The 14153-nt window shown below is 35.9% G+C and overlaps 2 protein-coding genes and 1 long non-coding RNA gene across 4 annotated transcripts in view; 2 read left to right on the top strand and 1 right to left on the bottom strand.

The window, feature by feature from the left end:
- Positions 1-71: 71 nt before the first annotated feature.
- LOC125504946 lies at positions 72-1565 on the top strand. 2 transcript variants are annotated; one of them, XR_007281830.1, is made up of 2 exons: positions 72-647; positions 711-1565. It is a non-coding gene; the product is annotated as an uncharacterized LOC125504946 (long non-coding RNA). The 2 variants fall into 2 exon arrangements; XR_007281831.1 differs by having other exon boundaries at positions 72-651.
- LOC109535084 (splicing factor 3B subunit 2) lies at positions 1564-11676 on the bottom strand. Its single transcript, XM_019900905.2, has 14 exons — positions 11435-11676; positions 11217-11373; positions 8503-8759; positions 8203-8447; positions 7956-8151; positions 6223-6399; positions 5803-6035; positions 3700-3850; positions 3388-3591; positions 2976-3099; positions 2670-2790; positions 2469-2603; positions 1927-2095; positions 1564-1857 (listed from the first exon to the last, which is right to left on the bottom strand). The coding sequence occupies exons 1-14, from the start codon at positions 11450-11452 to the stop codon at positions 1792-1794; spliced, it is 2253 nt and encodes a 750-aa protein (XP_019756464.1). The 5' UTR covers positions 11453-11676; the 3' UTR covers positions 1564-1791.
- Positions 11677-12182: 506 nt separating this feature from the next.
- LOC125502397 (protein hairless-like) overlaps positions 12183-14153 on the top strand; it is a gene marked incomplete at its 3' end in the record, with an annotated part of 31338 nt that continues 29367 nt past the window's right edge. Inside the window, 2 exon segments of the mRNA XM_048667745.1 lie at positions 12183-12272; positions 12355-12459. Coding sequence (XP_048523702.1) covers positions 12245-12272; positions 12355-12459 — 133 coding nt within the window.

Below are 14153 nucleotides of genomic sequence, written 5' to 3'. Positions count from 1 at the left end.
TGATAACATTTATCAACACAAACWCTACACTTAAACAAATTTGCTTCTTGTCAAATTATGACGAACTTCCTAAAATGTTCAAACTAATTAGTGACGAGCAAAGCAAGATCARRACCTTCTCTTGGTCAAGAGAGCAAGTCTTGCTGTTGTGCTTGTGCTTCTATACATAGTCTTGGTCTTGGTTTTGCAAGTCTTGCTTTTATATAAGCCCCAAMATGAAACGGAATTAATTTTATAATAACAAGAATAATAATTAAATTAAAAGATAATAAGCCATAAAAAAATTTCAGACTAAARTTTAATTATTTTACACCAGGAGCGCTGGCATCGACAATTTTGGAGATTTGGTGACAGCGCGTGTCGATGACAAGTGATGCTCAGTCTTTACCTATGGTCAGTCACAAACCTAAAGYTATTTTGATACTTATTTCTTACATTATTTTGTTGCAAAATGCGGTTTTAATGTTCCGTTGGCGATGGCMTTGTCTTTATATATGGCTAGTTGTGAGAAAACTTCTAAAGAAGTGAAAACGCATTTTTTGTCTTGGCTCTAAGTCTAAAGTTCTAAGGTCTTGGTAAGCTGGGCCTACATATTTATAAGTTGTACAACCGTACGGCTGATGCTTTTTGCCTGAATATTAAAGCATGTGGGTAGTGTTGACTATTTATTTGAAACATGCACCCTTTGTTATCAAACTTTTGTTTTGCAGATAAGATAAAAGGGGTGCCGATACTTATATACTAATAGAAATGCTTTAATTGATGTGAACGACAGACATCAGCGCAAGGGCGGACCCAGCTTTCGAGTCAAGGGGGGGGTCAAGTAGTACAAATTCAGTACTTTGTTGTCTATGAAATTAGAAAAATTATCGTTAGTGGCAATAAACCCAGTACAAGGGGGAGGGGGTTGTGACCCCGATGACCCCACTGGATCCGCCCTTGCATCAGCGACACAAGTTTAGGGTATGCGATATACATTTCACCGACAAGTTAAAGTTTGTCATAAAACTATTTTGAGACTAGTAGTCATATTTTGATCATCATATTTGGTCGGTAGTTAGCTGAAAGCCCAAGCCAACCCCCCCGGATGACTTAAATGTACGCATTTTGGTGCCTGCAGCCTACAAGCATTGATATAAAAAGTCAAAAAAATCAGTTTTTTTAAATGGTACGTACTGACTTTTTTGGTTCTGCTTGAAAATCTCACAGGACCAACAAAAATGGTTTTTTGGCATTTTCAATGATAAATTAACTTGAATAGCATTTGAATTTGGCGGTTTAATCACCCGCCCGCGTCGCTAACGGCGCCACTGTCTAAATAGTTATTAGATCAAAGATACCGACCATCTGTCTTTATCTATGATGCAGGCGGCGAGTGCTCTAGCTGTATGCACAGAACATACCCATTGCTTTAGAATTCAATGTTCCACACTTTATACGAATGTTATGTTGTAGTGCATTTCTTTTTCCATTTTGTAAAATTCAGCCCATCCTTTCTTAATGCTATATTATTATACCTGCTTATTTTGGATTCTTAGAATAATTAATTAAAATTAGAATCAGTACTTTTGGTAGGATTATTATTTTAATTAGTACCTACATTTTTCTGAAGTGACATTACTACTAAATATAAAGTAAAACTTTGTATCTTATTTTCTCGAAACGAAAGCAACTCGTGGCTGAACAGGTGGAAAATCTTTTAATTCTACAAATTTCGTCATCGTCCAGATGGAAATTCACTTTATTACTAAATAAAAATGTTCAATCGATTTACATGTATCTGAACACACTTTAAAACTTGAACTCTTTGTATTTTTTAGTGGTCTTGGATTCTTGCTGTTGCCTCTTGCGTTTGCTCTAAAATTAATAAGAATTACACACCAATTAAACTAACTTGACAAAAGGGTCAAAAAATCGTAAACATACCTTTTGCTTTGCAACATGCTCAGCCAGCATATCACTCAAATCCTCTTTCTGCAATTGGGACTGATTTTCCCTGATCTGTTGCTCATATCTTACGGCCATAGCATCACTGTCCATGTCAAGCTCAGACGGATCAAGAGCTAATTCGACCATTCCTTCTCTTTCATTAGGTCTACAAATGTTTATATTTAATTAGTAGACATTAGATTTTAGCACTAAATTTTCAGCCAGCATTCTTTCGAAAAAATTCAAAAGGGTTTTCTAGCTTTGTCAGTCGGAGGCACCTGAGAACTGGTTTTAAACCTCAGGCTGATTTTCGCTTGCAAATGACGCATCCAAAACGTTGTTTTTTAAATTTATAGCAATGAAACTACCCGTGAGAATCTACTGCGGCCTTCAACAAAATCTCGCTTTCCGCAAAAATTTCAGTTCGATAATCTTAACAATTGCAGTATACCTTCACTTAACAAAGGTGCTGGGTCTTGCTTATGCGGTCCCTACTATTCTCTTATGTTGCATAGAAATAATGAATTAGTTGACTATACCTTCTGATTGGAACGGGATTCTGAGCAGCGCCCATAGAAGCCAGATCATATACGTGTGTACTTGCCATCATAGCATTTCCAATGCGGTCGTTCCGTTTCTCCGGTATTATGTGATAAAGTACGGGCGTTTCACTACTACAATAAAAAATAGTAGATGAAATGTAACCACTTGTCAATCATAGAAAATTATGCAATGCGTACCCTTCCATTTCATTCTCAATTTTCTTCTTCCTGAGTTCAATTGCTTCAGGTGTTTCCATTCCCGCCGGAATGCTAGTAATACCGCTTGGAGTAGCTAATCCTTCAGTAGGTGTTACAAAACCTAAAAAATACTTTCAATCAAAATAAGTTTGCTTTAACGGGATGCCCATAAATTACGGGGTAGGTGGGGGGTCATGATTGGTCAAAAAAAAACTTACATAATTTATGGACAATCCCTATGCACCGAATTTTTCTAATCAAATCTTGAAAAAACGCTGAAATTAAAATAGTAACAAAATCAATTACCTGACTCGTCCGGTGGTTGTGTTTCAGTTTCCTCTTCCTCGTCTTCCTCTTCACTTTCTTCCTCCGACTCCGATTCAAGCTCACCCCATAGAGTTCTATCCACTGAAGGATCTTCGCCGATATCCTAAAATATATTTATTTACTGAAAGAAATATATTTGACTTTCTAGCAGATTAAAGACGAAGCATAACCTGCAGCTTCAATTCGGMTAAAGTGCCAGTAAAACRAAATTTTCGTAGATGTGCATTTTAATTCACCGCTTTTCGCTGGCTTTGGGCATTCATAAAACATGTGTCCATAATTTAAAAAGGGGTTGCCAAAGCGTGAATTCAAGCTAAGTAATTTGAAAACAAGCGACATGCTCTRTACAAAAAATTAAAAAATGACGTTAATTTATRWAYTATGTACTTACATCTATGTGGCTTTGATTTGTACCGAAAACGTCACCATACAAAGGTTTTCCGTTTTCGTCGACTGGAGGTTTACCCCATCCCCCAGCATGATATCCAAAAGTGCAACCATCAGGAATAGGTGCATTAAGCCCGGGAATTTTCAAGTTGGGATAGCTGGGCGGTGGTCCATACCGCTGCATTGCAATTAGCCAAGGAGGCGGAACCTTATAGAAACAAATAATAAGCAAAAAATTACATTTAGAACGCACAACGGGTGAAAATAAATAAACATCCCGGACAAGGAAGAAACATAATCTGATGACAAGTTTTACCTTATTTGCATTAGGTCCGACCGGCATACCTAATGCTGTTCGTAGTTCTTCGGAAAGATCGCCAGGCTTCTTTTCTTTCAGTCTAGTCTCAAATTCTTTACCTTCGTAGTATAAATCACCATGAATGGTCATTTTCGGTTTAGTTTGCCACCTGAAACATTTACAAAATTATGTGTGTACTAATATTATTTATAACAATTATTTCAGATGAGCTTTTAACTGAAAACCGTGATTCAASTTCAGGGTTGAAATCTAAAGRGGTACAGGGTGACACAACGGTAAASAGGTATTTTGACTAYAAMRTATTCAGCCGGTTTCAAAGTGGCCTYCGCCGCCKAAACTTTTCARYCRCACCACGCACCTTTTCAATCGAAATCAATTAGGTGTACAGTGCCTTCAGCTCATCATTAATTTGTATTTAATCATCGTTATTTCTGCAGAMAAACATGTTGATCGTGAATAAATGTTTTGTGTAATCCAAGACAAAGAAATAATGACCAAACAATGTAACTAAAAGATTAAATATTTCATCACGCTGTACAAAAAAATGATGAGAATATTCTGGAGRGTTCCCGGCCTTCTYATGGTCAAAYAATTAGCACCCTGAGAAAGGAKACAATAAAGTGCCGAAACCTTGGTAGCTAAAAAAGKTTTTTATTTTCTTCACTGCCCAGACCGAATTTCMAAGATRAAATCAACCATYCTGCAATTATTATCWATATATTATATTATAKCRGCCAAGAAACTGAACTGAAATGTGATTTARACAGCTTGTCTTTAAAACACACAAATAATTTTTTTTCAAATGTACGGACTTTCATACCCTAACCGTGATTTAGGTTTACTTGTAAAAAGTTTATTATGTTTTGTCCTGAATTTTTTCAAAGGRAAATTGGCGAAAGGAAGGCAATGRAATGACGAGGAAAAGGGTAGAGCGCGAGCTTATAAACAAGTTGGAATGACAAGAAAAAGGCAAGAATCCCAATTCTCTCGGCACGCAAAAAACGAAGGATTCGAGCTGCAGCAGCAAATTCAACGAAGGAAAGCCGGCGACTGCAGAAGACATTTGCGCCAAATGTGTCACATGAAACAGTCTGGAGGGCTTTAAAAGAGTCCCCCAATCTGGGACACAGAGATGTKGGAAAGCACAGTTTGCCRATCAGCATCAAACGTGGACAGCGGAMTGGCACTCGGTATATTCTCAGGTTACAGTTAGTCGCTGAATTAGTTGTTTTTTTACAGATTGTGTGGTCCGATGGGAAATTTAACTCGGATGGTTCAGATGGCTTAGCAAATTACTGGCATGATTTTACGCGCTGATCTACGTTACTTTTCGATGCGAAATTTTGTTGGTGGTTCGATTATGATTTGGGCGGCTTTCGGGAAGTCAAGTTTACAATTTTTGAACGGTAGAATTAATTGCGCAAGATACCAACAAGTACTCTCAGTACCAATTGACCAAATTGACGTTTATGCCAGACAATGTGCCAGTGCACGCTTCAGGAAGCACCAAACAGTGGTTGGCACGATCGCAACTCATAAAATCAATGGTCAAGGTATCATAAAATCCGTAAAAATCCTTTTTATTGGTAAATGCCATAATTACCATTATTATTTAAATAAAAAGGGTGATCATGTGACAACATAGACCTTGAAAATTACAGACCGAAAAATCTTCTTAGTCGCATACAAAAATCATAACCAACGGTTTGACTAGGAAAAAGAAGTTTTTCTTCGAAAGAGTAAGCAGGTTTTCGATGGGATGTGGAACAAACGACTACTTGTTAACAGCTAAGGTTCATATCGCAAAAAGCGAAAAATACAACAAACCACTTTTCGACTTCGAAAAATCGTTTGATTCCGTACATCAACAGAAACACGTGCACAGTGCCGCATTGACCATCGCTCCTCTATAGCAATTAAATATATGTATATACAAAACTGCAACAGCAAAGGTTGTGTAGTCTTTGTTAGCCTTTGGGTCACTGGGAGGTCGTTGGGAGAACCCATTAGTTATGCCGTTGTTGATATATCGTACTTTCAACTGTTGCCTACTCTCCGATTGATCTATTCGTGGAGAAATCAAGAATAAAATTTACTTACTTGAAGAATGCATCATGCAGTTTCTGGTAATCAATGTCAATTTTTCCCAATTTTGGTCGGGCTCTTTCCCTCATCTTAGCTTTCAACGTTTTGGATTCATCTTTCTCTTGAAGAGACGCACGCATTTCCATAATGCCAGTTCGTTTTATAAAGTCCGGTAGATTAAACGGCGGTTTCTCAATGCCCCTCTTACCTTGTAGGTATTTCCTCTTAAAGCACCAATGTCGTGGAACCTTCAAAATTGAAAATTTTACAATGTTAGTGGACAACAGCCGAATTTAGATTTAGTCAATTACAGTCATATTCATAGCTAAAAGCCTCTCGAATTAAAAACAAACTTTACAAAACCCGCATTCTACTGAACAAAACTAAATGTTGATTAAGCTTCAAAAAACCGTTCTGTTTATATTCAACTCCTACCTGCACAGTGTTCCTGTGAGCTTTCAGCTGCACTAAAAGTTTTGGATCTCTGGCCGTGACATCATGCATCTCAACCACGTCAGGTCTATGAACCAGCTGCTTTAATTCAGCCACGCTCAATCTAGTTAATTTCTTTAGTTTCCGTTTTGACATTTTAGATTTGTCTTCAAGTTTTCTCTACAAAAACACGAACAAATTAATATATATTAATTGTAATAGTTGACTTGAAATCATATTCAAGTGGAGCTCGGGATACAACTTCGGCCGCCACCTCATCGCCTTTGCGAAGAGACTGATGAGTCTATAAATTTAAAACTTGCCAACGGGATGTACTGGAGTGACTGGCGCAAGGTTGACCCCCTGATGTATGAGCGAATGACTGTTGCAGAAGTCGTCGCAACCAACCGATAGAAGAAGAAATTTGAGGATTTAGATAAAAAAGGAACATTTCCAATCCCACAGAACCTGAGGATCACTCGAGGGTTCAACCTGACCAATAATAACTGTCCACTCATGAAATCAACACCGTAAAAAGGGGAGGGAATTTTGCAATAGTACCTTCTAAGCCACCTGTAGAAGACAACATAGCTAACGTGGAAAGAGGTATGTGTCTACTACTCCGCGCATAATGCCGATCAAGTAASAGCGGAAACGGTATGCAACTTATAACGCGCTAAACCCCCTAAAMGCAATCTCAATTACGGAGAACGTCAAGCACTAASATCCTTAAGCAACGACAAGGCTATAAGAKCTCCTATATATCTCCTATCTCTATAAGATCCTCCTTTTACCGGCKGATAAAGGAAATCAATATCAATCTATCAATAGACACCGTTCCATGCCAAATTAATAAAAATTCGACTACGAGATACATATCGACTACGAGATATATGTAGGTACCTGTTCAAACAATTGCACATTTTGAACGGTAATTACTTGCTTAATTTAACCACTCGAAAAAATCCTTTTCATTTAGAATTTTCGGACACAAAAAATTCTTCATAAAAATGAATAATACTATTGCTAGGTGTTTGTACAAATTATAAGTATCTCAATGCGTATTGACTTTTACTTTAAATATTATTCGATATTTAATGCAATTTGTGCATCTGCTCTTGCCAGAAAATACAGGGGGTTATTTTAATTAAGTTATTACCGTTGAAAACGAGCAATAATTGCTTGAGCACTATTTTGAGACGCTCTGTATGATTTGCTCGTATAATAGTACTGCTGGGAATGCTGAGTGTTTCATAAAATAATTTTCATTTCATTTCTACCTATTTTAAATAGTATGCCGTATTTAACGTATCAATCCTGAAAATATGCGATGTCTATGAAAACCGAGTTTTTTTAGGAAACCTCCAATGGGTGTTGAGCATTTAAACTCCCGTTTTTACAAAATTCATTCCAAATATTTAAGTAAGATAAACCTTAATAGAACTGGCGTTTATTTCGGTCGTAGACACAAATAACATAATAATATACAGGGCATTCCATTCCAAAAAATGCAACTTGGGGTTGAATTGGCACACCCTGTACATTAGAAAATAAATTGAAAATGTATCTCCAACGGGCAATTTTCAAAAATGTTGCCGCAATCTGCCGCGTTGTATAATCTGAATAACCCTGTATATTTGAATAGCACCGACTTTAATATACTCATATTTTCCAAATTTCTACCAGAACATTATTGTATTTTTAAAGAGTTACGAGGACATTAAAATTAAACTTACGTCTTCTGAGTCTTCATTATCCTCATTTTGGTCATCAGACAATAATTTTGGCTGGCTGGAAAGTGCTGTTATATTAGCCAGCATGGGTGGAGGAATGTTTTGACGCTCGTCTGAAATTTTGAACTGCTCAAAAATCGTATAAAATTGGCGATATTGAGGAGCTAATTCGTGGAGTCCTATTTTTTCTTGAACATATCTGCAATTGATTTATTTAGAAAATAACACTTGACGATTCAATTTGTCTTACTCAATTTGTACAGAATCCTTTTCAGTTAACTGATCATCAAGTTCGCCATCTTTTTCAGATATTCCATTTTCCAATCCTTGTTGCCTATCTTTCTCCTCATTTTCCCTGTGTTTTTTATTCTTCTTTCGCTTCTTCTTTTTCTTATTTTTACTGACCTTCTCTTTTGGATCTCGACTCTTCACATGTTCGATCTCAGATTCCTCAAATTCGGACTCAAGATTGGATTCCAAGTCCTGTTCTTGTTCCTGAAAGAAACACAATATTCCTAAATGCTGTTTATGCAATAAAATGATTGCATACAATTATCACACTATGACCCTTTTTTTCCCACACAGGTTCACTGCTATCAGCAACATTCTTCTGATCTTCTCGGTCACCTAATTCTTCTGTACCCAGTTCCATTGCTCGTTGATCTTTTAGCGCCAGTACCTCCTCTAACACCTGAGGCAACACAACCTCCACGTTTTCTGGAGGTTCATCATTTGGTGGATCCACTCTCAAAGATAGCAACGATGGTAACTGCTTTTCTGGGGATGAAAGCTCCATTTCACTGTTACCTAAAATTTCATCAAAAACTGTAGTCAATAACTAAAGTCTCACCGATTAAAATTGAATCACACTGCGATTTTTTAAATACATTCAATTAATTATTATTTTAAAAATATTTTCTCTTTAGAGTACAATTTACCCGCTGTTTCACAGAAGAAGATTCCGCAGAAGATGCGGATATGTTAAAGCGGATAATTTAAAGAAATCGTGCGTTAACCAGAACATTCATTTTAAGGCGAATATCCACTAAGCTGACAAACACTACTTTTTCAACAGTTTGTATAAATGTTTCTACATTTAATATCCCCGAGGAAACAATGTAGTCCATTTTTCGACTTAACAAAAATACTGCTAGAATAATAATTGACTGAATTTCCTGATGAAGGCCAACACATACCAGCCCCTAGAAGAAGGATAACAATATCAAACGACATAAACTATTAGCTACATTATATTTTTATGCCACTGGAAGTTACAAATTAACTACAGCGCAATGTACAATAACTATTAGTCAACCGAGCATAAGTCGATGCACTACCGAAGATACAGACGTAATTTAATTGCATTTATTGGACAACTGGATTGTGCTTCCAAGTTCTTTTATTGCGAAAAGCAATGTCAAGGGTGGGTTTTGAAAAATTTCAATGTTCCACTATGTCTGGATGCGATTGATTGTACTCATATTGCAATAATTTCAGTCCCTGAAGATGATCCAGCTATTTCCTACTTTTCCCGGAAAGGATCGCAGTCTTAACTGCCAAATATACAGGGTATTCCGTAAATATGTTAAAATATTCTAACAGCGTGTTCTTCTAGTCATTTAAGAAGGGGGTCTTCCTGAGATTTTTTTTAAATTGAGGTTTTGTTGTTGAGTTATTCGATTTCCAAAATGGCAGAAAATATTAGTTTTTGTTTTCCTTTAAACCGGTTAAACATAGAAACTTCAATTTTGGCATACATAATAAGCCAATTGAGTGCCATTTTATGATAGTGTTTCGTGGTTCAGTTTGCTTTTATACAAGGTAGAAATGTAGAACCCCTACTTTTGTTTTGTTCAGAACTTTTTTGTACACATTATTAGTTGATTACTAACAACCCAAATTATTTTTCTAAATTGTGTATTTTGGTTTAGATTTCAATTATTAAGTTTGAATAAATGTTACTTAAATAAAAACATGGTAACAATAGGCGCAACGGTATAAACAAGAAAAATTAAATTGAAATAACCATTCTAATGTTAACTTAGCAGCAGTCTTTTAATGAAATTAAAATTTACAGACCGTAAAGTTTGCACTGAAGTTCTTATTTCGCTAAAATATTAAATAATCTTTCCTAAAGTTATTCGATTGTATTCCACTTCTGTTGAATAAACCGTATTTCTTAAATGGCGGGCAAACTAGTGCCCTTAAGAAAAAACAATAAGAGCTAAAAAAGTTGTAGTAATTAAAAAAATTATGTTGATAAAAGTTTAAGTGCACACAAAAAACTTCTGAACAAAACAAAAGTAGGAGTTTCACATTTCTATCCTGTATAAAAGTAAACTGAACTACAAAACACTACCATAGAATCGCACTCAATTAGTTTATAATGTGTACTAAAATTTCTAGTTTAACCGTTTTAAAGAAAAACAACAAAAACTAATATTTTTCGCCATTTTGGAGATCAAATATCTCAAAAAGATACCTCAAATTTAAAAAAATCTCAGTAAGACCCCCCTCTAAAATGACTAGGAGAACACGCTGTTAAAATATTTTAACACCCTGTATATTGAATTTAAATGCTCGATTTACGGGATCTACACATGATTCTGCAGTATGGCAAGCTTGTTTTCCGTGCACCAATATTAAATTTTCCTCCATTAAATTTATAATAAACGATTTTTGAAATTTTTGTTGTAAAAACTTTGGTTTCTCCCAAACTGCAAAAAAATTGTTGTTTGTTGCGTTGGTAAACGGGACATTTTATTTATTTTAAGTTATTGGTAACTGCTTCCAAAAGGGGAATACAAAACAGAACTGAAAAACAAACTAGAGACATACTTCTTGTCTTGTTTCAGCACGAGGTTTTGTTTTAGGCAATTTCAGGCTAACAAGATTGGAAATTTAGGGTAGATTTCAACGTTGCCACCTACTATTATTGAAAAATGTCGGTAATTTCGGAACGTCCAAATTCACGGATAAGGAATAGCAGTCGAATTCCTTATAACGGACCGTCAAAAATGTTATTTTTAAAGGAATATGTAGTTACAGAATAGGGCCCTTAAGCAATAATTTTAACTTTTGGTACTGGTTTTGGTTTTGGTAGCATGGTGAACAATGTGATTTTCAAATGTTAATTGAGGCTTGAATTACGGGCTATTAGTTATGATTTTGTGTGAAGATAGTACCGACTACCATGCTAGCGGTATTCGGTAGCCGGTGCCTGCAAAAATACGTAATAAACTGTGTAGGTAATGAATACTTTACCTGAAACACCATTCTCACTCCAGTCTGATGGCAGTACAGTCGGTTGAATAAATCCAGTGAACTCATTGTTCGTATCATGTAAGGCCTGTAGACCCTGATTCTCAACAGGCTGGGGCATGCTTTGAGACGATTCATCCATTTCTCGGGGAGGCAATTCCTAAACAATATAAAAAGTTTAGTGGATGATGTAAATAGAGCGCAATTTGTTAAGGATTTACCTCCAAAGAGTCAGCCATATCAGCTGAATGTAAAAGCTTCTGGATACCTGTATTTACATCCCAAAATCGCTGTTTTATAAAAATTACCGTTCAACGCGTTATGTTTGTCGACATGACAGATGACAGGTTATAAAGCTTCTTTTCATGTGCATGTGTCGATAGCGGTGATGCCGACTCTCAAATTGTCATAAGTCAAAGTCAACCTTTAGCGTTGAAAAGAGATAGAGCCGGCTGCCTGGGATCTTGAATGATACCGATAGAGACATATATCGACCGAATCAGGTAAAAAGCGTAATATTTGGTTTATAATTCAATTTCTGCTTTACCGACAAGGAAAGGAAAAACGGTAAATGTCGTAAATGGACTCAGCCAGGCGGATACATTAAATTTTTATATTTTTTATTTATTTATTTTGAGCTTATCTAAAAATTTTGTTTAATACACAGTGGAGCCATATATATGATTGAACCGGAAGTGTGTTGCGGTATCTATCGTAGAAAACTAGTTTACTTTCAAAGCCAAAAGGTAATAACGTACCAAAAGGAAAGTGAATGAACTTTTTGTGAGACCGACCGTCGACATCATCAAATTTTTAACCACGGGACTCAATAAAGCAGACGAATTCGCCGGGATCTAGATGAACTATACAAAACGGACGGAGTTCAGATAATGTTTAAACAATGCTAGTGTTGTATTTGAGCGGTAATGCGATTCCCTGGCCCGTGTGTACAGAGAAAGCGATATTTTTGCGGCCAGTTGCATCGGTGCCAGCAGGTGGAATGAAGTGATACGCCTTACAGGTTTTTGAAGATGATTTATTTGAAGAAGTGGGCTCCAGGTAATTGTTTAACATTATGAAATGCATATACCAGATCTTCAAACATCTCCAAACATCTTGACAAAATGTTCCAAAATGACAGAAGAAAGCCACAGAAGACATGGGATGAATGGAAGTGTTGACAGAATTTCAAAGGAGTGCCACAAGGCTAATTATGGTCAGGGAGGTCGCCTTAAATTCTTCAAAGGTAAGTTTAATTCATGTTGAACATCAGGTGTGAATTTTAGAAATAGTGTCCATAGTTTTGCACAGTTTTAAGTAAGAAATTTATAGAATCCTGGCCCTTAACCTTAGAACATAAATGTTGTCGGACACAGTCCAGAGATATTTATACTGGAAAATGCCCAGGTTGAAACTTTGGAACGTTTGCAAAGGGTTGTTGTATTTGAAATAATAATGAAGTGTTCTCGAAACAAAAAGTCTTAATAGAAACTGATATTTTATTTAAAAAATAAGGAGGCTTGTATTATGGCTGTCTATAACTTCAAGATTAAAAGAAAGAAATTCGTAACAAATATATTTAAAAACAATAAGTACTTAATAGGTACAAGTGTAAGATTAATTATGTCGATCAATTAATCGAGAACTAGCAACAAAATATTCGTTTCTCAAATTATGCCTTACTAGACGCAGAATTTGTCGTGAAATGATAGGAAATGCACTGCTATCTCGTTTTTTTGTGTTATCGTTATGGATCGTAGGATTTATAAGCTTTGATAGGAATCATTCATTTTTACCCCTGCAAAATCAAATCTTATTTTCACAACTTTTTACTCACTAGTTAACAGAATAATGGAAGAATTTTTAGGTAACAAATCGCATTTGAAAAATGATTAATTTTTAAAGCTTTATTGCTACATTATTGGGATTAGGATTACTTTTTTCTTCGATAGTGATAGCGTGAGCTATTTATTGCCATTCATTTGCTTTAAATTAGGATACATTTTCTGGAATTTTCTGCATGTCCTTGCAACAATTAGGTCACATTGTCCGTGAATGTCTGGGATGAAAACTACTCGAATTATGTTTTCGGTTTGCTGTATCTAGATCTCTTTTTCCGATAGGTCATTATCGAGCACAATAATATCTAATTTTGCAACTGTGATTTTGAGTGTCACTTATTCATCTTTGAAAAGATATTCAATTTTAGGCGACACTCTGTAAATGGTAAAATTTTGAGAAAAACTATTTTTTGCTAAGAAACGGATAGAGGATGGTCGAAAAACTTTTAATAAAAGTTATTCGAAAAGAAGAAAGGAACTAAAAAAAAAACATTATACGGTTGTTCCGGTATAACCGGAAGTCGCATAATGTCGCTGTTAGTTCTGAAAAAAACTGAACTGAAAAGAGTGTCTCCAAAAATTCCATTATCCAAATCGCATTACTTCCCGGAATATTCTAATGGACGCTGACCGTGAGACACCCTGTATGTATCTACAACTACAATCTCTGCAAACTAGGATTATTTTCCGACCTAGAACGTGGTTGAAATAATGCTCCTTTCTCATGAAACACCTTGTATACTGTTGGGACGTGAAATGAAAACATCGGACATTTGATGTTGATACTAGATAGAAAGATTTTCTGCGAACTCTTTGATTGTGCCGATACAAACGATACTGCGGCATAGCGACCCATTTCCAGCTGCACCCGAAGAAATGCTCTTTTTGCAGTCAGTTGACCGAAAAATTTGGCAGCTATAAGTTGAATAAATTTAGTCGATTATTTAACAATGCGTTGTTTTAAAATGTCATAGTAGTAGCAAAATATAATTATTTAAGTTTAAGTTAATCAATTTGAAATTTGTATGCAACTGCAAACTATCAGAACATCGATGTTCTGCCTTCGATGTTTCCCTAACATCGATATTACCTTTCGATG

This window comes from Dendroctonus ponderosae, unplaced genomic scaffold (assembly GCF_020466585.1).
Source record: "Dendroctonus ponderosae isolate FM_Combo_2020 unplaced genomic scaffold, Dpon_F_20191213v2 Dpon_F_20191213_6, whole genome shotgun sequence".
Taxonomy (NCBI): domain Eukaryota; kingdom Metazoa; phylum Arthropoda; class Insecta; order Coleoptera; family Curculionidae; genus Dendroctonus; species Dendroctonus ponderosae.
The sequence above is the reverse complement of the archived record's forward strand: the minus strand, read 5'-3'. Positions and strand labels throughout refer to the sequence as shown.